Source organism: Schistocerca cancellata, chromosome 4, assembly GCF_023864275.1.
Source record: "Schistocerca cancellata isolate TAMUIC-IGC-003103 chromosome 4, iqSchCanc2.1, whole genome shotgun sequence".
Lineage (NCBI taxonomy): Eukaryota > Metazoa > Arthropoda > Insecta > Orthoptera > Acrididae > Schistocerca > Schistocerca cancellata.
In genome coordinates, this window is record NC_064629.1 from 340167616 (window position 1) to 340194781 (window position 27166).

The window sequence follows — 27166 nt, forward strand, 5'->3', positions numbered from 1 at the left end:
CACTATGCACTTAAACAGGGCGTTTCGGAAATGCTTCCACCTTTTGCCCGAAAGCCAGTGATCATGTCCTTATGGACGCCAGATAAATCGCTCCGTTTCCGAAGTACGATAACGACTGCACCTTTTTCCGAGCTTTATACACCTACCACAGCTAATGCTACCACCTGGCGTCTGTGAGTGGTTATTGCACGTTGACGGTGAACATAGGCGGTGGTCTCATTAATGTGACTGGACCGTGTAACTGCAGTCAGGTTTCTGTTAAAGTTGTAGATAGCTTTTCGCTCTCTGCATTTTGTCCATACTACTTTCAGAATTTTAAAGCTTGCATTCCAGTCAACAATGTCAAAAGCTTTCTCTAAGCTTGCAAATGCTTTAAACGTTGCATCTCTTTAGTCCTTCTAAGATTAGTCGTAAGGGCAGTATGGGGTGCCTGTTTCTTCATTTCCTCGGAACTCAAACTTGTTTTTCCCCAGGTGAGCTACTACCAGGTTTTCCATTCTTGTGTGAATAATTCCAGTGAGAATTTTATAACCATGGCTTCTTTAACGGATGGTCCGTTAATATTCACATCGGTCATCACCAGCCTCCTCCTCACGCAGTAATCACCCTCGGTTAACAACGCTTCCTGATGACCTCAACCTACAGATTATGGCCCGTCGGTGCCACGAGGCGAATGCAACATAACTGAAGTTGCCTTTTCGGAGGTAACTGGTAGGGCTGTGTAGACCCACACACCGTCTCCACACAATCAAATTGGCCGCTAATCGTCCATTGCTAATAACAGCACCAAGTCGGATTCCCAACTTGAAGAAAGCTGTTCCAAGTCTCAAAATGAGAAGTAATTTGGAGAATCTGCTGAAAAAGTGCTACTTCAAATTCACACTAAAAGATAACACTAGTAAACCCTTGACCACCTAGAATAGATTACCGCACTATCCCCACTCCTTTTCAGTCTGTATACAAGTGACTTTTGAGATACAAACTGTGAAAAATTCTGTTGTGATGATGACATGGGTATAACCAAGAATCTAAGGACTATGAGCGAGGGAAGCGAATATTCATTAAGGATCTACATACCGTATGTAAATGTGACAAGGAGCAGACGTTACGCCCGGAACCTCAGGAAACTGAAGTATGCTGTTTCCGTCTGAGCAACCACACAGAACGTAGAGAATTAAAATAATTCTTTTATGTTAGAAGCGTGTAACACAGTCAGTTTCCAAAACCCTTAGAGTATACTTAAATCGCTCCTTCACTTTAAAACAGACACTTTGAAACTACACAGCAAAAACTGGAAACCAAAAATAGATTGATTAGAAAAAGTCGTGGAACAAGATGGAGAGCACACGCGAAGACACTACCCTTAGCGCCACAAGCAGTGCTCTATTCTTGTACTGATCAATGCTGGTGTATGAGCTGTCATGTTAAGAAGATTGATATATATCTAAATGATGCAATGAGGCTGATATCTGGAACACCCAAATCCACGCTTCTTCCATGGCTATCCATTCTATCGAATATTGCCACTTCTCACCTTAGGCAGCAGCTACACGAGAAAATTTATTTGGAACAACGTTCCGCTCAAATATAATTCGGGAGAACAATGGAGATCAGAATGGGTATCGTTTCAGAACCACAACTAAGTGGCTTACACTGATCCAACCAAGACTCTACCAGGAATGAGTTTGCCTCGGAAATCGTGGATCCGCGTGAACAGAATCGGAACAGAGCATGCCAGAACGAAAGCTATGCTTTTTTAAGTGGAAAATCGCAGAAAGTCCTCAGTGCGACTGTGGCGCTTCAAAAGAAACAATACAGCACATAGTTACGGAATTTCCACGCCGGAAATTCCGGGATACTTGGGTCGATCTGCTGGCAGTGACAGCTGAAGCAATTGAATAGCTGAACTCACTGGACATCGTACTGTAGCATACACACATTGAAAAATGAAGTGCTGTATGAAAACGAAATAACTTAATCATCATTAAACATTCAGTATCTTTTAAATTTTATTTATTGTAATGCCGTTTTTGCTGATGCTGTGCAATTCTTAGTACATAAATGTTTTATATTTGAATGTATGAAATTTATTACCTCTGTAGACACCATACAATAAATAAATAAATAAATATATAAATAACAGTACAAACCTTCTAGATGCGTGGTGCGCTAAGAAGATGGGGAAGGGAACACCTGCAATAGAATCTGGCAGTGGCGTCGGGTTTTCTTCATCGACTAGTACAGGAAATGTCTGAAGGGAGAAGGTGTGCCAGTCATGTCATGGGCTGGTATAATGTTTGGATGTTAGTTGGCTCTCATCGCTATTTGGGGTCATTCGAGGCGTTTGCAATATTAGAGCTGGATCCTCCAACATATTGTCCTGCCTTACAGTCAACATTTCAGCGATGAGTTGGTCTTTCGGACGGTAATACACGATAACACCTTGCCAACCACGTGAACATCTTCCTATAGGATGCAGGAATGAACCTGCAGTATCCGTAGACTTGTGCTAGAGTGAGTAAAACTTAGAGTGCGCCCTAGTCTTAACTTTCGTCACACATTGTGTTACTTCAGGAAGGGCTGTCGTCGATTTGTGGGACGGATTTGAGCAGCAGGGTCCCGACCAGCTTCGGACAGCATGCCAAGGAGTAGTCAACAAGTTGTATGTGGAACAACATGATACCCAGCTGCATAGATGTGCACTGTTAACAAACTGCCTTTTTTTGGGTAGTGTTTAATTTCTGTTCCACATTGAAATTTTTTATTTAATAATACTTGTTCTTCCAATTTGTGCTCCTTTGGAATCTTAGCCCACAAATGTTCGCAGACATACAGGTGGTACACAACTTTTTTTGAGCTAGGGCGTTGTCGAGGTGCATCAGCCTTTTATTTATTTTTGTGCACTAATCTTACTGTTTTCTCACTTGCCTCGGTATAGAAGCGGCTCAGTAACGATATTAAGTGGAGGAGTTACTTCGTCACTTTCAGCGACAATAGGACATAGAGAATCGCAAGACCTAGTCCCTGTCCATTTTTCTCCAGGTAATCAGTCATGATCCCCTGAGTGAGGATTTCCGAAACTTGTCGCCAGCATTTTACGTATGAAAAAACCTGCTTTATCTCTTTTCGACGCAGTTTCTCCTCTGCCGGTACACCATTGTAACTGCAGTTTTGCGTCGGAGTTGTAACGGACGTTCAACGTTTCGTTTGCAGTCACATAACGACGCCAGAAGTTACTGGTGTTAGGCTACAGCTGTTGAAAACATTATCTTGAAATATAATTCCAGAGGCTGTTCGTAGTTGGAATTTAATAAACGCGATACTGCACACTCTTATCTCACATAAAAAGAATATCGTTCAGAATTCAGAGTTACTACTGTGCTACTACTTTTGAAACTCTAACAAATATTATTATTATTTTTATTATTTGGAGCCAACTCTTCCACTCTGGAAATGTGTCGATCACCACCACACATTAACGAGAGAAAAAGAAATAGTTTGTCTTTGCTTTTGATAAATTTAAATTGAATGCAAAGAAATATCTGGAACTAGCGTTTGAGGCCAGTTTCTGCATCGGACTGTAGTAATGAGTATGTCAGACATGTAAGGGAGGGACGTCAACTGTATAGTGTGCTCGCTGTCGTCGTTCGATTTCCGTAGGTAGCACTTTTTCCTATGGAGTTTTTCTGAAGAACGTGCGGAAATTCCCGTCGCTATCAGCTTGCTGGCTGCCAAAGCGACACAGGCAGCAGGAAATAGTGTGCGCGTCTGGGGCAGCTGCCATCGCCAGCACTCTCCACTCTGTCGGCTAATAACGCGTTTCACGGAAGCCGCTTTCCTGTTAATACCGTTCCAGTACATTTATGCATTTACGTCAGCGCCTGTACTTAGCAGGACGTACATCGTATTAAATATTCACGTGCACTTCGGAAATAATCTTCATCTGCATCTAATACTCCGCAAGGCCCCTTACGAAGAATGGCGGACGATACTTTTAATACCACTCGCGCTCCCTCCCTCCCCCCTCCCCCCCTTCTCTCTCTCTCTCTCTCTCTCTCTCTCTCTCTCTCTCTCTCTCTCTACTCAAGACTCTGTGTCTTCTTTTGTGGATGAATTACAGTTCCTTTGCCGTCTTCCAGTGAATTTCAGCCTGACATCTGCTATTCTTACAATTAGTTTTATGTACTCATTATACCTTTCGTTGCTCCAGGCGGACGCTCGTAATGATCTTACCGTTGTTACTGTTCCCAATGATTGACATCTAACAGCGTAGTTGGAAGAAGTAAGGTGTGTTTCCTCCTATTCATGCACATCATGCCGCATTTATTTACGTTGAGGGTGCCCTGCCGTTCGTTTAAGTAATAGTTGGCCTTCGTGCGTTTCGCTATAGATTTCTGCCGTTGCAAATTAACGAATACTTCCAAAGTTACTTTTGCATCTGACGATTTCTTTCTGTTAAGACCGAAGTGTTTGTTTTTGTTTGCTAAAAAGTCCTGAATCTCGTCACAAAAAGTGGTGCGATAGTCCGGAAGCCGTAATTTCGTTCAGTTGGTGGCGGTGCGAAACTGAATTGAATTATGTGGTAACGTTTATTAATACAGCTGTATTTCCTTAAATCCAGCATTTTTATTTCCACGCCTTTCTTTCTCTCCTGGTGCGGATCACGTTATTGATTTGACAATCTAGCCTAGACTCGCCTCCAACCAACTCAAGTGCACTGCTATATACGTATACAGACGTACTGGGTCCCCATATTGTCGTCCAGTCCTATGGTTCTAACCACGGCTTTAGGCAAGGGTTACTTGGTTATAAGGCAAATGCCGGAACTGGAAATCGCCTCCCAAATATCTCCAATTGGGAAGCCCTGAGTCCTGCTCAGAAAACAACCGATTTCTATAACGGATCGGAGCATAAATAGCCCGCCCTACGCCTTGAAAGATATAAGAAAAATGCTGCTTGTGAACAGATTTAACTTCAGCGAAGAATTAATGCTTTCACATTCAATCATGCCCGGGCTTCTTGTGAACATTAGGTGTTAGATGTTTGCGATTACAGGCAATTTAAAAATACTGTGGTGACAAAAGTCGTGGGATAGCGATATGCACGTATATGGATGGCCGCAGTATCACGTACACACAAGGTGTAAGAGGGCAGCGCAATGGCGGAGCTGTCATTTGTACTCAGATGATTCATGTGAAAATGTTTCCGACGTGATTACGGCCGCACGGCGGGAATCAACAGGCTCTGAACGCGGAATGGTAGTTGGAGTTTGATGCATGGAAGATTCCATTTCGGAAATCGTTAGGGAAGAGCAGCGGCGTTTGCGCAGTGTTGTCAGTGCTAACGGAAAAGCAGCACTGCGAGAAATAACCGCAGAAATCAATGTGGGACTTACGACGAACGTAACCGTTAGGACAGTGTTACGAAATTTGGCTATGGCAGCAGAAGACTGACGCAGATGCCTTTGCTAACAGCACGACATCGTCTGCATCGCCTCATCTGGGCTCGTGAGCATATCGACTGAACCTTAGGTGACAGGAAAACCGTGTCCTGGTCAGATGAGTCCAGATTTCAGTTGGTAAGAGCTGAGGGTATGGTTCGGGTGTGGCGCTGACCCCACCAAGCCATGAACCCAAGTTGTCAACAAGGCAATGTGCAAGCTGTTGGTGGCTCCATATTGGTATGGGCTATGCTTGCATGGAATGGACAGGGTCCTCTCGATGTTCGGCTTCTTGGAGACCATTTGCAGCCATTCGTGGACCTCATGTTCCCAAACAACGTGGGATCTTTTATGGATGACAATGCTCCATGTTTCGGGCCCAAAGTTGTTCGCCATTGATTTCAAGAACATTCTCGATCATTCGAGCGTATGATCGACCACCCATATTGCCGTATTTTAATCCCATCGAACGTTTAAGTGACATAATCGCGAGGTCTGTTCGTGCACACTGTCCTGCACGGGCAACAGTTTCACAATTACGGTCGGCTTTAGAGGAAGCACGATTCAGGATTTCTGCATGGGACTTACTGCGACTTGTTGAGTCCATGAAACGTAGAGTTGCTGCGCTACGCCGGGTAAAAGTAGATCCACACATTATTATTGGTTATCCGATGACTTTTGTCACCTGAATGTAATACTGGGCATATAAAACGCGCATTTCACGCATTACTACGATGAAAGCGCAGGAAACTGTAGGAAATCAATGATGAGATAGCCATGACAGTGCTAACATTGGCTCGAAATAAGAGAAGCGCACTGTCAACAGCTGTACTGCGGTTTACAGCCGAATAATTGTATAGTCGTGAGGTTTTTGTGTCAGTGGAGGATGGAAGGCAGAATTCAGCGCTTCGTTGACACGGATGTGAATAGAAACAATGAGAAAAGCTCCCGAACAATAAACGTACGATTATTCGTGCCTAGATAGTAGACTGATGCGGGTTGCTGGAAGTGATGCAGAAATGGTGACATTTAGGGTGGCTCGGGATCCGGCGGTGAGGAGTTGCAGCGGTGATTGTGAGGCGAGCAAGGCGCGCAGGCAGCTGCAGAGCACTCAGCGCTTGCGCGTGATGAGGCCCCGCTTGCTGCTAATGAAGTCGATGCAAATACCCGCCCACTGGCCTACTGGCCGCCTCGCCGCTGCACGGCGCCAAGCATCAGTACTAAGTCATCTGCCACATTATTATTTATAATTGCTTCACTTCGAAAGAACTATAAGAAGCAAAAAACGTGGCCCTGCCCGATCCTTCAGCTAGATGAATTTCGAATAGACCATGTGGCGATCTCCTATCATTTCCAGAAAGAAGTACACGACGTACAAGTCCGCAGAGGGACAAATATAGAGTCTGACCATTGTATTACCAGAGTCAAAATTAAATTATAACGAAAAGAAAATGCCGAAGGAAAACGCTAATCCCCAAATTTGATTTGAAATATTCCAAGAATCAAAAATTACAGAAGTATGGGAAAACCAACCTACAAACAACTGGAGAGATTTCCAAACGAAAATTACGCCGATAACAAGAGAACTTATCCCATTAAAGAAAAAATTCAAGCACCCATGGTGGAATTCAATAGAAGAGAGACAGCGAGCCTTCTTAAACAATAATTGTGACAAATCAGAAACCACACAAGAGAAATTATTCGAAGTCAGAAAGCAAACAGCTAGACAAACTACAAGAAAATTACAAAAAGTATCAAAAGATATACTCTACGAAACCTCTGTTCCAGGAAACAAAATGGAAAATTGGCACTAACTAACAAAGAAAATTGTCAAGAATTAGCCAAATATTTCTCACAACTTCTAAATTGCTCACAACCAAGTATGACATTTCCCAAATTACAACCAGAACACACAAGAAATTTGTAGTCACATTAAAAAGCTCAAAAATAATAAGTCATCGGGAGAATATGGAATTGTAGCTGAGCTAATTGAGAACCTTGGTCCAAATTCCGTAATAAATCACTCAAATCATCCAAGAAATTTGGCAGACAGAAAAAATTCCAGAGGATTGGAAATGTGCACTAATTCACCCATTGCACAAAAAGGGAGAGAGATCAGATATAAAAAACTACAGAGGTATTTCACTTTTTCCGGTCACTTACAAAATTGTATTCGTGTGCCTTCTAAAGAGAGCACAAGAACAGCGGGAACATACAATTTCAGATTACCAAACCGGCTGTGGACCTAATAGATAATACCCAGAACAGATCTTTAATCTTAAAACTATTTTAAAAATTAAAGCAATCAGGTCGAAACCAATAGTCTGCACATTTGTTGATTTTAAAAAAGCATACGATTCTATAGACAGACAATCTCTTGGTAGTATTCTAGGAGAACGCGGACTCGACACCAAAACTCGAAAACTGATCGAACAAACACTGTCAGAGACCAAATCAAAAATTAAATTCATAGACGAAATTTCGGAACCATTCCTAGTTAAAACAGGAGTAAGAAATGGAGATGGGATCTCACTACTATTATTCAACATAGTTGTACATAAAGTAATGAAAGAACGGGAATTGGAATTAAGAAAACAAACCTTTTGGAAGCCAATCGAACTAGGAAGAGGTCAAAGAAAATTGAGCGTTCCATACTTAAGGTTTGCAGATGAGTTGGCGATTGTAGCCGACATTGAAGAAATATCAGTAAAACAAATCGAGACCCTCATAAAGAATGTGCAGAGAAGGTTGGCCTGCAAATCTCCTTTGAGAAGACTTAGTTCATGTGTTCCAGGTTAGATATTCGGAAACTTAAAACAAATTACGGTGAAATCAACAGAAATCACTTTAAGAACCTCGGTGAAATTATTGAACCAACAGGACTTGAAAAACTAGCACAAAAAACAGATTGCAGAAAATCAAGGAAGCGTCTGCACTTGTTTCAAACTTGTATAACAAAAAAGTCTGTTAAAAGGCACTAAAATCAGAAACTACAACACAGTAATCAAACCGACAGTCACATATGCAATTGAAACACACTCATTGAATCGAAAACTAGATTTACAAGAAAGTAAGAATGTAGCGAGAAAGATTATTAGAAAAATTCTGGGACCACGATACACACGCAAACCACCGAGACAACAGAAAAAATATCAGACATCGAAACTGACGTCAGAAGGAGACGAATGAAGTTCTATGGACACCTATACAGACTATAATGAAACAGACTTACTAAACGTCTATTGGACTATGTGACATCACTTAAAGCATCAATACCTTGGGTAACTGAAGCTAAGGAGAATTTGACAAAAGCAAAAATTAACGGAACAAACACATCAGACAGAGATACATTCAGAAGCAAAATCGACAAGTTGAAGTTTATTCCAGAGATGGATCCAAAACCGTACCGACCAAAGTCGACCGAAAAAAGAAGGTAAGAAGGCCTTCGGGGAGAAAATGAAGAAATATTGGGAAAATAAGAAGAACCCTGAGATAGATTGAAAATGACCTGCTTATCGTTCTCCAATGGGGACATTCGCTAATAATAATAAATAAATAGATAAATAAATAAATAAAAAAATAAATAATTGCTTCCTTACCTGAGACGCTGAGTTTTGTTAGCAGCTCTGGCTTTCCTAATCGAGATAAAGTGCTCTGCTTTTCTATGAATTCTGACTCATTTACACGGGAAACGAGCATCGTCATTGCTACCGTTAAAGCAACAAAAATTCTGACCTAGTAACACTGCTGCTGCATTGCACGAATCGAGGTAACCTTGGCCACACGATACAAAAAACATGTTCTGTCTTCATTTGCTAGTACGAGGATCACGTACTTTTTATGGTATTTTCAATATGGACAAATATATGCAGATTTAAGTCATCAGTCATCGAGGCGATGCGCCATCTCAGGGCAGCACGTGCACCCTATGGCCTCAATTATTAGACGTAGTTAATTTCGGACTTTCCCTAAACTTTTTATCCTCTACGGCTTCCTATAGCACATAGAAGTTATTCCTTCATTCAATGCCGAGCTGCAGACGTCCATTTTCCGTAATTTTTTCCTCAGATTAAGACTGATGTTTGTACTAGCCGACTTCTCTTGGCCAGGAATGCCGTCTTTGCATATGATAATCTTCTTTTTATGCTCCGTCCATCATCACTTACTTTGCTTCCAAGATAGCAGAATTCCTTAGCTTGGAGCATTTTGAGGTCCCCAGTTTTAATGTAAAGTTTGTCGCTGATCTCGTTTCTACTACTCATTAGTCATTACTTTCGTCTTTCTTTGATTTACTCTGAATCCTAACTCTGCACTCATTACACTGTTGATTCCATTTAACATGTCCTGAAATTCTTCATTTTGACGGAGGATAGCAGTGTCATCAGAGAATGTTATCACTGATATCGTTTCACCCTGAATTTTAGTCCCACGCTTGAACCTTTATTTTATTTTCGTCATTGCTTAGTCAGTGTATCAACCGATCTATAGGAGCGAAAGACTACATCCCTGTCGTAGACCCTTTTGATGCGAGCGCTTCGTTCTTGGTGTTCCATTACTATTGCTCCTTTTTTGTTGTACATATTGTACATTATCTTTCCCAATGGTTTACAGCTATTTGTCTCAGAGTTCGAACTACATGCCCAATTTACATTGTCTAATGCTTTTTTCCAGGTCGACAACTCCCATGAACATTTCTTGATTGTTCTTCAGTCTTGCTTCCACTATCAAACGCAACATCAGAACTGCTTGATTGGTGCCCTTACTTTCTGAAATCTTAACAGATACTCAGTTTTCTTTTCCATTCTTCTGTATATTCTTGTCAGCATTTTGTATACATAAGGTAGTTATCGCACATATCTGCCGTTGCTGTAGTCGAGATTGGTTGTTGATATTTTTCCGAAAGTTTTATGTTATTTCTCAAGACTCATAGATTCTACACACCAACTTGAACAGTCACTTGGTTGTCACTTCCTGCAGTGACTTCCGAAATTCCGAAGGAATGTTATCTATCCCTTCTAACTTATTTCATTGCCAGTCTTCAGAAGCTGTATTAAACTGTGACTCTAATACTGGATCACCTCTGTCTTCAACATCGACTCCTATTTCTTCCTCAGTCACGCCATCACATATGACTACCCCCTTGTAGAAACCTTGAATGTACTTTTTTCACCTGTCTGCTTTATACTCTGCTCTTAATACTTGAATTCCCATCGCATTAGTAGTGTTGACGCCCTTGATTTTAATTTCACCGAAGATTGTTTTGACTTTTCTGTGTTCGTCCTTCCGACGACCCGAGTTCGAGTCTCGGTCCGGCACACAGTTTTGATCTGCCAGGAAGTTTCAGACCACGCCTTTTTTTTTATTTCTTCACGTTATTCTTGCAGCTATTTTGCCTTAGCTTCCCAGCACTTTCTGTGTATTTCATTCCTGAGTGACTTATATTTTTGTTGCATTCCTGGAGTTCCCTGAATTTTTACGTACTTCCTTCTTTTGTGGATCAGTTGAGGTGTATCTTCTGCTATAGCTTTATTTGTCTGACCAACTTCTGAGATTGTCTTTTTTAGAGATGCCCATTGCTCTTCAACCGAACTGCCTACTTTGGTTTTAGTTATCGCAGTATCTGTAGCCTCAGAGAATTTCAACCGTATCTCACCATTTCTCATTACTTTAGTATCTCACTTCTTTGCACAGTGCTTCTTCTGGATGAATCTGTTAAACTTCAGCCTTCTCTTCATCATTACTAAATTGTGATCCGAGACTTCATCTGCTCCCCCAGCCTTGCAATCCAATATCTGTTTTGGAAACCTCTGTCTAACAATGGTGTCATCCATCTGGAATCTTCTCGTACCTCCAGCCCTGTTCCACTCGCACTTCCTCCTCTTGTGATTTTTGAACAGTGTATTTGATATTAATTGCTGCAATTTATTGCCATTCTCCTCTCTCGTCCTTCTACCAAGCCTATATTCCCCATTACTGTTCTTTCCATTCCTTCCCCGACTCCTGCGTACCAATTCTCCATGATTATTAGCTCATCATCTCCTTTTAAGTAATGAATTACCCGTTCAATATCTTTATATACTATCTCTGTCTCTTCATCTTCTGCTTGTGACATTTATACCTGAACTATTGGATGCAGACCACGTGGTGATTCTGCTATTTTACAAACCTCTGATTTTATTCCTCCTGGACAACGACTGTTGCTTATGTGTCGGCAGCACGATCAGTACTGAGCTTGTTAGACCCAGTCCGTCACAGTGGTGAGCGGTTAGCAACTGGTGCTTTCCATATGAGCGATGTAGACAGCCTGCTTGTGGGAGGTGGTGTTCCACCACTCAGGGTCAGACACCAGAAACTGTAGGCGGACTATGCTTTCACAGTCTGTCAGATCCCTCCCCATCCATGTTTCATAATCAACAGTTCAGACTGTTAACGAATAAAAATGGGTAGACCAGATGGGTTACGATTGGGGGCTAGATGAAAGGACCTCCAACGGCCTCCTCCTCCTCCAACTGGACATGGTTCCCTCTCAACAAGCCAACCCCTTCCCCCGTGGTGTGCATCCTATGATTCAGATAGACCTCTTCTGTGGCCTGAAGCCATCTATTCCCACATGCCTATACCACTTCTCCACGAGCACCCAAATTCTACATGGTTCTAGATGGATCGAAAGTCAATGAGAGACAGTGTTGCTTTTTCCGAGTGTATGCAGTGTATACACTGCAGAGTTGGTCGCCATATTACGGACTGTGCAATTCATTAAAACTTTTGCGACGAAGGACTTCCTGGTTTGTAGCTACTTCATGAAGTACTTCCAAGGCATCTGTGCTACCCCAAAGATCTTACGGGCGCTAACATCCAAGTCCTGTTTGCTGATCTCCACAGCTTCGGAATGACAGTAGAAGTCATCTGGACATCGAGCCACGTGGGTATTGTGTGGGAAATTAACTTGCCGACAAATTAGCTAAAGAAGCAACCACGGGAGACGAAGTTGAACGTCGAATTCTGGGCACAGACTTGAGACTGCAGCAGCGACAGCAAGTTTTAAAAACCTGAGCTATGGAATGGCAGGCTACCACGACCCTCGACAGGCTGAGAGCAATCAAGGGGACCACCAAGGTGCTGACTACATATCGGCCACTCCCACGAGTTCTTTTTGCGCCAAGATGACTCCCCTAATTGCAGAGGGACAGTAATCTCACGATAGCCCACATTCTCGCAGTATATTCCCTGCTGGCTGATCTGAGACGAGACATTAATCTATCTCCATACCACAGATACCTGCGGACGAGGTCATACTTTCCCTGAGGGAAAGTGGATTTAATAATAAAATTTAATGCATTTTAACGTTCGGTGTCAGGTGGATGTAGCGAGAGCACCACCTGCTGCAGCGTATGCCCCCTCCAGCTACTTTCTACCTCTGCTTTGCATGATTAATTATTTTGAGTATGTATTTTATTTGTCTAAGCTAATTGACGTAAGTCTGTATACACTCCATCTTCTCATCCCATTTTAGTTGTGCTGACTATGTGGCCCTTCTTCGTGTATGCTTCGGTGGCCAGCTACGGTTTTTAACTGCATGGGTTGTATCTCACTTTTAACCATTTGACTTAAGCTACAGTCACTCGAATTTTCGTCCACGACGACAAGATCACGAACCCGGGAGCTGTCGGTTCTTCATATAATGACACATTTCGGTTACAGACCATATTTCCTGTGGATGCACATTTGTATCTTTAATTCAGTGGTTTCCATTGCCTTCTGCACTCTAATGCCATTGATCATTGCTGATTTTTCCATCTTTTAGGAGCAGTTTCCCACCTCAAGGGCAAGAGGTTGTTCTGAAACACACCCCACTCCGCCTTCTTTGAGGTGACTCTTAACACTGGAAGTGTTCGGCCGCCGGTTACTACAAGCCAAGTAAAATATACTGCAGTATGCATACAGTCTTGCAAGATATGTTACGAAAATGATAGCGAAGTATGAGATATCAAGTAGTGAAACTTAGAATTGGTGAGTAAATTTATTGAACCATTGGGAATAACCATACACATCACACCATCACCTCTATGGTACGTGCGCGACAGAAACATATATTGCTCAGAGCAAATTTCTGCCCGGGTATCACTAGACAGATGTTATTCTAGATGGTCAGCTGTAACATAGAGCGGGAGGAGGCAAAAGCGTGGCACCTGCCGAATAAGTGCACAGGTTGAAGCGCAGCCAGGTATGGTGCCAGTAGCAAGGCTGCACAAGTTTGCTTCTGTCCCTGTTCTTCTTTATCCCTTCTCCATAAATGTTCATATGGGACGGCTTACATTTAGTTGTAATAAATATTGAGATAAGAACACATTTTAATTACGTACCGTAAAAATTTTGACAATTTATCAGTACTAGGTATGAGCTTTCCCTTGGTACACGGTTTTCCTCTGAAGTCTTCGTCTATCTGCGAGTAAATCCTTCTGACTGGTATCTGTTTAGTCGGAAGCTTTTCCTGAATACTTGCTGGAGAACTTCGGCAGACAACCCATATTTTCATGTAGTCTTTTCTTCCGCATTTACTTGTTACTCCGTGGACACTTTCTACTGCTGTTATATGCACTGTACACATATTAGCATTTATCAGTTCCGAGTCTGACTAAGAAACTTAACTGCATCGGGAGGTTTGCAGTGGATACGGCAGTGCTGTGCCTACCTCTGCTGCGGCGGCTAGTAATGGGACAATCGACTTGCTTTTAACAACCGATTGACCAGTCGGGTTCTCGTTCAGTCGGTTTTCTTTATTCGTGTGAAACTAGTCGCTGCGGCCACGTCAGCTCTACGAATACTTTCTCTCTGTCTCCAGGTTTGAGTGATTTCACTTACGTAACCCACTTTTTCAGCCTTTTCGGTTATTTTTGAACGATGGCTAGGGTCGCCAACTTTTTTAAGACAAATACCTTATTTCAGTGACAAATGAATGAAAAATAATTTTCTAAAATTGAAATATTTTCAAAATTTATGTATTTATTTATTTAAATTCGAGTTTTCCGAACTTCTTGCATTAAATTGCATTTTTTGTTGGTTTTAAAGGGTTGTTAAATGGCGCAACAGTATAAATTTATTTTTAAATAAATGAGCAATTATTTTGATTTAAATTTATCGAAGCTTTGTCTCTCTCTTCCCGCTGCTTTGCATCTATCGCTGGTAATTTTCTTTCGGTGATTACTGAGGTGACGTGAACGGAAAGAAAATGACAATATATTAATTATTTGATGGTACAGTCACTTGATTTTTAAGTATATACTGTCATTTTTCGGAAGCAGTTTTTTTCGTGAGAAATGTTTGTAGTCATTCGTTAATTTTCTTCAAATTTCTTTAGTTAATACAACTTCAGAATATGAATCACCTTTGCAGGTACTGTATACCGCATTAGATTTATGTAGAGGATCACTTTTTATCCAGACATTTGATTTCTTCGATTCCCATGCCACTGCGCATTTCGCCATTTTGACCCAAAACACACTATAAGTGAACGCCTGTTCATAAACATGGACGAAAAACTGGAGTAAAAGCTGCCTATTGGTACTAAATAAAAAACAAATCTTGGAACGGCAATAACAGTGACGATAGACGATGACAGATTGCAGTCAACAGTGCCAAAACGATAGAATCTTTCCGCTCAGAATTGAATGCGCTGGGAATCAGGCTACTCTAGTTACCGCTCCCAGCGGCCCAGATGTGTACGAACGTGGTTACACACCGTTTGCAGTGATGGCTAGAGACAGGCTTAGAGGAACCAACGTGTGAATGTGAAAAGTGATTTTTCACGCCCGTGAAATACTGTACTTGCTCTTTTTCAAAGAATTTAAAACGTAAACATGTTTTTATGCATGGCTACGATTTGTACGTATGTAGCCGATAACGTAATTTTAGCACAATACATTTACCTACCACACAAATAAGTACCTGAATATGTGCCTAAGGGCTAGATTCAAATGATTTTTAATTAGTGGACATCGGCACATCTTTTCTGTAATAAGTTACTTCTATATTGCATCTGGAATAACATATACAACAAAATTTTAATCAGTTTTAAATGATAAAAAGAAGAATTAATGTATTCCGTGCATAATTAAATGAATATGTACAGGAAATGTTTGAAAAGATCAGTGAATGGTCTCAGAAAATAAAGAAAACACGAATTACAAACAAAATATTTTTACTGGCCTTCAAAATAATCACCATTAGCTACAACAGACTTCTGATATCGGCTGTGAAACTCTTGGACACTGTCAGCAAACACCTCTTGTTGACTCGCTCGAAGCGCCGGTGTCACGCGTTGTTGGATATCTGCAGCATTAGAGGAGATGAGACCTGGTGCTACCTGTGCAATCCGGAGACCAAGCAACAGTCAGTGGCATAGTGTTCGTCGTCTTCTCCTCCCTCAGGTAGAAATCCATTATGGCTGAAGTCCTTGCTGTCGAAAAAGGTGATCAAGTCGTCGTTGTCTTGGATTTTGTCAGCCGACTTTTTTTTGAGGCGGGGAAGACGATGAAGACCATTCCATTGACTTTCGCTTGGTCACCAGATCGTATTGCTAGCACCAGGTCTCGTCTCCTGTAATGATGTGGATATTCAAAAGCGTGAGACCACGGTGCTTCGAGAGATTCCACCAGAAGCGTTTGCTGACTGTTTCCAACCGCTTTTACAACCGATGTCAGAAGCGTGTTGTAGTTACTAGTGATTGCTGTGAAGGCCAGTGAAGGTATTCTGTATGTAGCTCTTGTTTTCTTTATTTTCTGAGACCATTCACATTGTACATGGGTTATGTTAGCTTTGTCGTACCACCTGTATCTGTTCATGTCCATCCGGGGCTCTGGCTACTCTCTGGGTGGTATTTGTACACCGGTTGTATACTACTGCTTCAGTTCAGCTAACGAAAGTACTGCAGACTGGTTTCACTCAGAAGAATAAACTCATATCTTAGGCAATTAAAACATTAAAGAGTGATCTCGGTTGAAAGAACGAATACATATAAGGGGTGGTCAAATGAAAATGAGACAGATGGAAAAAAAGTAAGTACGCCATTTATAATTTCAAAAGTAATCGCCATAGCTGTTAATACATTCATTCGATTGAGAGACCAGACGGTCAATTCCTACGTGGAAAAATGTTTGCTGTTGCCAATGGAACGATTACTGAACCGAGGCGTGCTCCTCTTCGTGTGAAGCAAATCTACGTCCGCGAATGTCTTTCTTCAAAGCTCCCAAAATACGGAAATAGCGTGCGAAAAGATCGGGTGCGTTCACGTTTTCAAGTTTTGGTCAGAAAAAAATTACTGCATTTAATTATCGGGTAGATGTTTCTGTAAACAACGCAGCGGAATAAAAAATTACGAGCCCGTGTGTGTGTGTGTGTGTGTGTGTGTGTGTGTGTTTTGGCTTTGGGGCGTTCCAGGAGGAGACCAGATCAGTATACAAAAGTATTTTGAAGTGCAACTGAACATTACAGCAGAGTAATTGTGTTTACACTGAGGTGACAAAAGCTTTCGGATACCTCCTAATATAGAGTTAGACCTCCTTTTGCCCGGCTTAATGCAGCAACTCGACGTGGCATGGACTGAAAAGTCGTTGGAAGTCTCCTGCAGAAATATTGAGTCATGCTGCGTCTATAGACGTGCGAAAGCCTTGCCGGTGAGGGATGTTGTGCACGAACTGACTTCTAGATTATGTCCCATAAATGTTTGATGGGATTCACGTTGTGCGATCTGGGTGGCCAAACCATTCGCTGGGATTGTCCAGAATGTTCTTCAGACCAATCGCGAACAAATGAAGACATGAGCGAGAAAAAGGGCTACCCCTTAAGTGTAAAACTTCAGAGATGCATGTTGCCATCTGTTGCTGGGTACGGGAACTATCAAAATTGACTTTGGTCCCATCCATAAATATCACATTAGGATTATCTATAAGTTTTTACATTTGAGGGTTTGCCCGTTTTTCTGCGCATGTCTTAAACTGTGGACCAGTGACATGGCGCGCTGTCTTCCATAAAAATTCTATCGTTGTTTGGGAACATGATGTCCATGAATGGCTGCAAATGGTTTTCAAGTAGCTGAACATAACCATTTCCAGTCCATGATCGATTCAGTTGAGCCAGAGGACCCAGTCCAGTCCATGTAAACACGGCGCATACCATTATGGAGCCACCACCAGATTACACAGTGCCATGTTGACAACTTGGGTCCGTGGCTTTGTGGGATGTACGCACACTCTAACCTTACCATCAGCTCTTACCAACAAAATGGAGACTCGTCGGACTAGGTAACGTTTTCCAGTAATCTAGGGTCCAACCGATATGGCCACGGGCGCAGGAGAGGCGCTGCAGGCGATGTGCTGTTAGTAAAGGTACTCACGTCAGTCGTCTGCAGCCATAGCGCATTAACACCAAATTTCGCCGCACTTTCCTAACGGATACTTCGTCGTACGTCCGACATTGATTTCTGCGGTTATTTCACGCAGTGTTGCTTGTGTGTTAGCACTGACAATATTGCGCAAACGCCGCTGATCTCGGTCGTTAAATGAAGGCCTTCGCCCCACTGCGTTGTCCGTGGTGAGAGGTAATGCCTGAAATTTGGTATTCTCGGCACACTGTGGAGGTCTGGATATTGAATTCCCTAAAGACTTCCGAAATGAAATGCCCAGTGCGTCTAGCTCCAACTACAATTCCGCGTTGAAAGTGTGTTAATTCCCATCGTGCGGCCATAATCACGTCAGAAACCTTTTCACATGAATCACCAGACCACAAATGACAGCTCCACCAGTGCACTGCCTTTTTCTACCTTGCGTAAGCGATACTACCGCTATCTGTATATGTGCCTTATCGCTATCCCATGACTTTTGTCAGCTCACTGTATATTGATTCTGCACTGTGTATACAAATCAAATATAGCGATGCTATTTGGTTTTTTATGGAAGCAAGCGCCAGTGTCACAGTGCCAGTGAGTAACCAGAGATATTAACGAAACGTACATGCAAATACCTTCTATCTGAAATTAAGCGTACTCTCTAATGGCCGAAATGGCCGAATAAAATTGTTTAAAGAAAGTTATAAAGCTACTGTTAGAAATTTCTATGCAACCGCTACATTTAACCACAATCGCAGTGTTCCCCGTCCAGGTGGGATAAGATAATAAATATTCGATGTTCACTATATCAACTGCCACTTGTATCAAATTTTCATACTTAGGTTTGAGAAGTCTCTTAATCGACTGGAGATAGGAAAGAGGCTGGTTCTGGATTTCCTGGTAGCACGAAAGATTTTTCGGCGAATGTAAACACTGTTACTAATAAACTTGCTGTGTGAAAGAACCCGCCTCCGTAGACTGTGCCGTGGTGCTTGACTCTAAAGTAACCAGGGAGAATCCTGGTTCCGGAAGAAATTTTCACCGCCAGAAATTGTTAGCATGGAGTGGGGGGGGGGGCGACGTGGACTTGATGGCGTGACAGTTTCCTGATAAGCAGACGTTGCTCTAGTATCCTGTGTTGAATTTCATACCGCTCAGCAGTATCTCACTGGATAAGGGCACGTCGACTGCCCCGTGTGTGTGTGTGGGGGGGGGGGGGGGGACGTCCAACTCGGCAGCCTGGTGCTATTTGAGAGGAGTAGGCGGTGTGCCGACACCTGGTTGGACAGCTTCCATCTCGTCATCCTACAACACACAAATGTCGCCACACTATACGCACGAGCATTACAGCCAGCTACACTGAACAGATACGCTTAAGAAAAGACTCACAGTGCAAGGGAAGGAGCCATTGCGAACGGTGGAAGAATCCTTTCTTATTCATGTTTTTCCTTCGCATCAATAGAACAAAGACACTGTACTTGTTTTTGAATCTTAAAAACCGTTTCTGAGTAGGCGTCTGGACATCCCTCTGGCGGTCTCCCAGCCAGCAGTACCTTACGGCTCTTTCTTTCTTTGTGCGGCAGAAGCGGTAATAGCCACACACGTATATTATAAATTTATTACTTTATCAAACGACTTCTTTTCATTATCAGTTAGGGAAACTTAATTTCGATGTCGCGTTTGTTCTTTACATGTAAAGACTGCGCAAGAACTGTAGAAGAAATTGGCCGTTTTCGCCGATAAGGAAACTGTCCGATGATTTACATCTCCATGTCGCACCTCAAGCTATATTAAGAGCTGTGGTCGAAGTACTTGTGGTATCACTACCACTTCCCCCTCTTCCTGTTCGGTCTGCGAATGATGCGCGGGAAGAACGAAGTATGTGCTGCAATTTATCTGATTTACTCGCCTTGGTCATTTCGCGAGATGTATGTGGTAGGAAGCAATATGTTGTCTTCCTCTTCTGGAAGTCTGCTTTCCCATGGTACATAAGGCGTCTCTCGTAGCGTCTGCCCCAGCTGTAGTCGAGGACAGATCGAACCAATATTTTATTGGCCCCTTGTTCAGTAGGCCGGCCGTGGTGGTCTAGCGGTTCTGGCGCTGCAGTCCGGAACCGCGGGACTGCTACGGTCGCAGGTTCGAATCCTGCCTCGGGCATGGGTGTGTGTGATGTCCTTAGGTTAGTTAGTTAGGTTTAAGTAGTTCTAAGTTCTCGGGGACTTATGACCTAAGATGTTGAGTCCCATAGTGCTCAGAGCCATTTAAACCTTGTTCAGTAGATTCCGTAAGATTATTCCAGTGAATCTGTCTGGCATATGCTTTTCCTACATTTTATGTGGCCATTGTTGCTCCGGATTGTTACTCGTAAGTATTTTTCAGTTGTTATTGTTTCCAATGTTTTATCACCATTAGTGATGTCGAACAGTAATGGGTATTTATGCGCAATACGTTGAAGTTATTGACGTTGAGGATGAAGCAACAGTGGTAGAGTGTGGTGATGTTTGGGTGTTGCAGCTGCTGCTGGAGCACCTGGAGTGCCTGGTGTCGCGGCACGAGCGCTCGCTGAGGATGACGGTGGTGAAGCGCCAGGCGGCGGCGCAGTCCGGCGTCTCCAGCGAGGTCGAGGTGCTCAAGGCGCTCAAGAGCCTCTTCGAGCACCACAAAGCGCTCGACGAGAAGGTGACCCGCACTTTTCTCTCATCCTAGTCTACAATCTGCACACTAGCACTCTTCTTCTTTTTCCTCCTTCTTATCCTTTATCTTCACGGGGTCGGCATGTTAGTTACTGGATTTGTCAATAAGGGTGATCAGATGCCATTCGTGTCGCCATATCTCCCCCTCCCCCCCCCCCCATTCCACGGGACGGAATTTTTGTACTCCAACTGTGAGAGTGCGAAAGTTTTCTCGTAGTCAAGTCTGCCGATCCGGTTCCGGCGTATCTCCCCAAATCCGGGAAGTGACGTGCTGGTCACAATTATTATTGTCCAAAAATACGCCTTGCTATTTTCTTCCGGATTAACTACTTCAAACTGCTTACAATTTAACATAATTTACGAAGAAAATATTTACAGCGAAGTATGCAATCCGTGCGCGTTACCCCAGGCGCGGTTCCAAGGGGAAGGGGGACGGGATTGGCTTATGGGGCCTCCTCCTCCCCCCCCCCCCCCCCACCAAAAAAAAACATTTTGATAAAAAAAATTTACAGTTTTATCGATATTAATTTTCAAATTTTATTGGTAACTTTCGGAGAACCCAGTATTGTGATAACGAAGATAAGAAATTACAAGCTTCGTTGAAAACAGGATAATTTTTAGTTGCATTTTTAAGTATTAGCCCATGTGAATTGGTTTTCGGCCTGACTGGCTGTAGAAATCATTCCAGCCAGGAAACCGCGTCAATTAACTGGATGACGGTACCTGCTGCCAACCAAGCGAATCCACAAATGGAAAGGACAGATCACAGGAAGGGGCCAACATCCTCCACTAAGAAGAGGAAAAAAAAAAAAAAAAAAAACTGGAAGACTGACTTTCCCGAAAGTTGGTGAAAAGGACAGAATATATGCTTGCATAGCCATAGTCTGAAGACTTCGGTTCACAATTATAGAGCTTAGTAAAATAACCAACAACAGTGAATGTACACTTCAGTTTTGTGCCGTGTAAATTGTGAAGATGTAAAAGTTTATTGTTGTTAAAATTCCTCAAACAGTGCGATGTCACACATAGTTCTTAAATTATTGGATAAATGCTTTTCACATGTTGTATTTATTTAAACTGTAATTTCGCAGACATTATACTGATTGATGTTTGAACCACTGATGTAAACTATTTCTATAAAGTGTTTTAATTCAATAGTAGTACGTTATTTTTTAAAACTTAAGCTTTCGTAGCTCGTTAATGCGGGTTGTGACAGCAAGGTATATTGGAGGGCACCAACAACGAATTGTGAACACCCCCCCCCCCCCCTACACACACCCCGCTGTGACATAATGAGAAATCATATCGTGGCCAAGCTTATAATGTACGTACGTATAAATTCCGCTTCCAGTCACAAAATAACTTTACTTAAATTATAAACTTTGACATTTCAGATCGTTTGGATCCATCTTCAGATGCTTTATTTCTAATCAGTTGCTTGCATCTGGTATTAAGAAAATGTATGTTACATATCGTACACTCTTCTGGAGTGTTGCTGTGCTGTGAGAGATCCGAATCATATAGGATCGACGGAGGACGTCGAAAAAGTTCAAAGAAGGACAGCTCGTTTTATACTATAGCGAACTAGGGGAGACAGCGCCACGGGTATGATACGTGGATTCCGGTGGCAATAATTAGAACAAAGACGTTTTTCGTCGCGGCAGGATCTTCTCATAAAATTTTAGTCACCAACTTTCTCCCCAGAGTATGAAAATATTTTTTTGGCGCACACCTGCATAGGAAGGAATGATTATTACAATGAAATAAGAGAAATTAAAATGTAAGTGTTCGTTTTTCCCGCGTGCTGTTCGAGATTGAAACGGTAGAGAAATTGCTTGAAGGTGGTCCAATGAATCCTCTGCCAAGCACTCGATTGTGAACTGCAGAGTGACTATTTAGATAAAATATTACTACAAAAATGATTGTGTTGACAGAAAGAGTCCTTACTAATGCAGCAACGGAAATGAACTCTAGAAACATGGAAGATCGCTTAACGTGAAATAATGCGTTACGATGTTACATTATGCTATTTTGTGTGTTTGTGGAGCTGGTTGATGTTGCTACGCAGAGAATAAATGCTTCTACCCATAACAATAACTTACTTTCACATTACTATTCAGTTTGTGTGTTGTATTTAACATTAGGTTTGTTAGTACCTGATAGAAGCAACTGTATAAAAAGAAGCGCCTGCAGATAGATCCACGGGATACGGAATTTCATATTGCATGATTTAAATGGAGTTACATTATGATTCAAGCCGCAGTTTAAATTTGATTACCGAGGTCAACACGTCGTTTCTAGGTGTGGGTGACACTTAGTGACCATGACTGTAACAGTTGATTATAGGAAACTGTATTTGCAGTCGCCTCTGTTCTGATGAAAAATTTATTTGCATATGCCTTTTCTTGGAAGTAATGTTACGGGATTATATTTTGCTCGGGTTGAAAGATTCTGTTGGGATCCGTCTTCGATTCCCAGGCGTCCTTTAGGGGAGGTAAGTCTACCTTCATCGAAGTAGTATAATTTCTGGATCTCCCATAAAATCTATCTCACATCGTTTAACGCTGTGTAGAATGAGTTTTGCTCTCCGTATGAAACTCTTGTCGCTGGATCTCGATGGCTTGCGAGGTTTCGGTATCACCGTGTACATTATGCGGTGTAAAGAATGCATAGACAACTGCATGCGTGGGAAAGACAACGGAATTTTGCAGGGCACCAATCTTCTGAGATTTACCAGAATCCCAGTTAAAGCGTATAAAACACACTAAGATTAATGTATTAACTGTCAACAAAGATGACTAAGTGCTGGACTTATTCTGCCTTTCGTGACGACAGCAGTAAAGGCGGTCGAGGACTAACTTTGTCTTTTAAAACTTTTCATGAAACCGTTAGACATGATCGCAACGACAGTTGATGGAACGTAAATCTTCCTAACATGGATAGTCGGAACTCTCTGCCTAAACGACCTTACTAAGTGCTTCATAACTGAGATGAAATTCTTTTATTGTTGATGGATAGTGTGATACGATGATCATTTTTGAGAAATTATAACCATACATCCGACTGGGATTTCAACCATGGTTATCTTCCTATCGTAGGTGTAAAGTTAGTTCGCCTCCACGTGGTGCACCCTGGGTAACGCTAAATGAACTAACACAACTGGCGGCAGACCGAACGAAGAATTCCTGCCCCACATCACAGTGAAACAGAACGACAGACAAAGCGCTATGCAAGATACATACAACGGTCCTTTTAGGGACCAACTGACTATGGATCTCGGACCATGCATCAGAATCTGCCATTTCAACATTGAGGGCATAAGCAGAGCAAAATGTCAAGTATTGCGGAGAATTTTACACGTTAACGACATTGACCTGGTAGCCACACAGGAAACTCATGCTGAAAATAGAGCCGAGCTTGAAGCTAGAGGAAGGATTCTGGGATATGATCTACTTGGAGCCACGTATAACAGACACTATGGCGTTGCGACATATGTGCGTGGGGACATAGATGACGCCTTTCTAGTTGAAGCCTCTATTCCAAATGATATCCATCAAGTTGTCATCAAAGTAGGAGAAGTTACAGTAACTAACATCTATAAACCTCCTGCTAGTACATGGCCGGCTGAAGTGATAAAGATCCACGCACACCCAAGCGTATACGTTGGAGACTATAATAGTCACCACGAAATGTGGAAATACAGTACGAATGATAGCAGTGGAGACATGCTGGTCGATTGGTCCGAGGAACAAAATACACTCCTGGAAATTGAAATAAGAACACCGTGAATTCATTGTCCCAGGAAGGGGAAACTTTATTGACACATTCCTGGGGTCAGATACATCACATGATCACACTGACAGAACCACAGGCACATAGACACAGGCAACAGAGCATGCACAATGTCGGCACTAGTACAGTGTATATCCACCTTTCGCAGCAATGCAGGCTGCTATTCTCCCATGGAGACGATCGTAGAGATGCTGGATGTAGTCCTGTGGAACGGCTTGCCATGCCATTTCCACCTGGCGCCTCAGTTGGACCAGCGTTCGTGCTGGACGTGCAGACCGCGTGAGACGACGCTTCATCCAGTCCCAAACATGCACAATGGGGGACAGATCCGGAGATCTTGCTGGTCAGGGTAGTTGACTTACACTTTCTAGAGCACGTTGGGTGGCACGGGATACATGCGGACGTGCATTGTCCTGTTGGAACAGCAAGTTCCCTTGCCGGTCTAGGAATGGTAGAACGATGGGTTCGATGACGGTTTGGATGTACCGTGCACTATTCAGTGTCCCCTCGACGATCACCAGTGGTGTACGGCCAGTGTAGGAGATCGCTCCCCACACCATGGTGCCGGGTGTTGGCCCTGTGTGCCTCAGTCGTATGCAGTCCTGATTGTGGCGCTCACCTGCACGGCGCCAAACACGCATACGACCATCATTGGCACCAAGGCAGAAGCGACTCTCATCGCTGAAGACGACACGTCTCCATTCGTCCCTCTATTCACGCCTGTCGCGACACCACTGGAGGCGGGCTGCACGATGTTGGGGCGTGAGCGGAAGACGGCCTAACGGTGTGCGGGACCGTAGCCCAGCTTCATGGAGACGGTTGCGAATGGTCCTCGCCGATACCCCAGGAGCAACAGTGTCCCTAATTTGCTGGGAAGTGGCGGTGCGGTCCCCTACGGCACTGCGTAGGATCCTACGGTCTTGGCGTGCATCCGTGCGTCGCTGCGGTCCGGTCCCAGGTCGACGGGCACGTGCACCTTCCGCCGACCACTGGCGACAACATCGATGTACTGTGGAGACCTCACGCCCCACGTGTTGAGCAATTCGGCGGTACGTCCACCCGGCCTCCCGCATGCCCACTATACGCCCTCGCTCAAAGTCCGTCAACTGCACATACGGTTCACGTCCACGCTGTCGCGGCATGCTACCAGTGTTAAAGACTGCGATGGAGCTCCGTATGCCACGGCAAACTGGCTGACACTGACGGCGGCGGTGCACAAATGCTGCGCAGCTAGCGCCATTCGACGGCCAACACCGCGGTTCCTGGTGTGTCCGCTGTGCCGTGCGTGTGATCATTGCTTGTACAGCCCTCTCGCAGTGTCCGGAGCAAGTATGGTGGGTCTGACACACCGGTGTCAATGTGTTCCTTTTTCCATTTCCAGGAGTGTACATATCTGGTCTTTGATGCCAAGGACCGAGGGACATGCAGATAAGCCGCATGGAATTGCGACTATAACCCGGATCTGTGCTTCGTTTCGAGAGATACAAGCGATAAACCACTGACAGCCTCTAGAAGGGTCCTGACGGACTTCCCTCATAGCCAGCACCGCCCTGTGCTTATTAATATCGGTATATCCATCCCGATAATAAGGTCTTACCCTCGACCAAGGTGGAATTTTACAAAAGCTGACTGGACAAAGTTCTCTGAACAACTTGATTATACCGTGAGCTGGAGCCCTCCAACCAGCAAGAGCTATGAGAGGTTTGTGGGAGCGGTCATTAGCTCTGCGAAAACAGCGATCCCAAGAGGGTACCGCAAAGAATACATTCCCGGTTGGACTGGGATATGCGATGACCTGTACGCGGAGTTCCTCTAGAATGGGGACCGGGAAATAGCGGATGAACTATTACATAACATCGACTTTATTAGACGGCAAAAATGGGAGAATACTGTTGAAAATCTAGACTTTTCAAAGTCAAGCCGACAAGCCTGGTCCCTACTGCGTAAACTTTGAGGCGCAAATCCACCTGAATATAGAAAGGACGAAATATCTCCCAACAAGGTTGCAACCCGCATAGTTTCTGCGTCTAGAGCCCCGCGAGATAGAAAGCACACAACAAAAGTGAAGGAGGACTTAAAAACTTTAAAAAGGACCCGTGCAATGGACTCAGAATATTCATCAGATATTCGTATCGAGGAGGTTACCAATGCCCTGAAGAAGATTAAACCAGGCAAAGCTCCGGGTTTCGATGGTATCCACCCTGAGTTCCTCATACATGTCGGAGCCTACACAAAATAATGGCTGGCTAAGTTCTTTACGGGCAGTGGGTAACATTTACTCCAAGTGGGTAACGTTCCTCCCTCACTTAAACGAGCAAAGATCATCGCAGTCCTGAAACCTGGTAAACCAGGCGATAGACCAGAGAGTTACCGCTCCATTGCCCTTCTCAGTATGGTCTATAAATTACTAGAAAGACTGCTCCTCAACAGAATAGGCCAAACTATATTGAAAAAAATCCCTATCGAACAAGCAGGATTCCGTCCCTATCGCTGCTGTACAGATCAAGTCCTATCACTGACAACATACATAGAGGTGGGGTTGCAGAAGAAACATAAAGTAGCTGCAGCATTCATAGACCTAACAGCAGCGTATGATACAGTTTGGAAACAGGGACTCATGTACAAATTAATCTGTGCCGTCCCCTGCAAGAAGATAACCAACCTCATTGACGATATGTTGTCAAATAGAACCTTCCAAGTAATAATGGGAATGAGAGAAGTAAACAAATGAAACTCAATAATGGACTCCCACAAGGCTCTGTCCTTGCGCCCCTTCTTTTCAGCCTTTACATCGCTGACATGCCCGCAACCAGATCGCGCAGATTTGGTTATGCTGGCGACTGGGCTCTGGCAACGGCC

At 43.3% G+C, this 27166-nt stretch overlaps 1 protein-coding gene across 1 annotated transcript in view; it reads left to right on the forward strand.

Moving 5' to 3' along the window:
• The window catches only part of LOC126183371 (liprin-alpha-1), a 1187054-nt gene that overhangs the window by 815533 nt on the left and 344355 nt on the right, over positions 1 to 27166 (forward strand). The window contains exon 5 of the mRNA XM_049925301.1: positions 20337 to 20501. Within this exon, the coding sequence (XP_049781258.1) occupies positions 20391 to 20501 (111 nt within the window). The 5' untranslated portion in view covers positions 20337 to 20390. The remainder of the gene's footprint in view (positions 1 to 20336; positions 20502 to 27166) is intronic.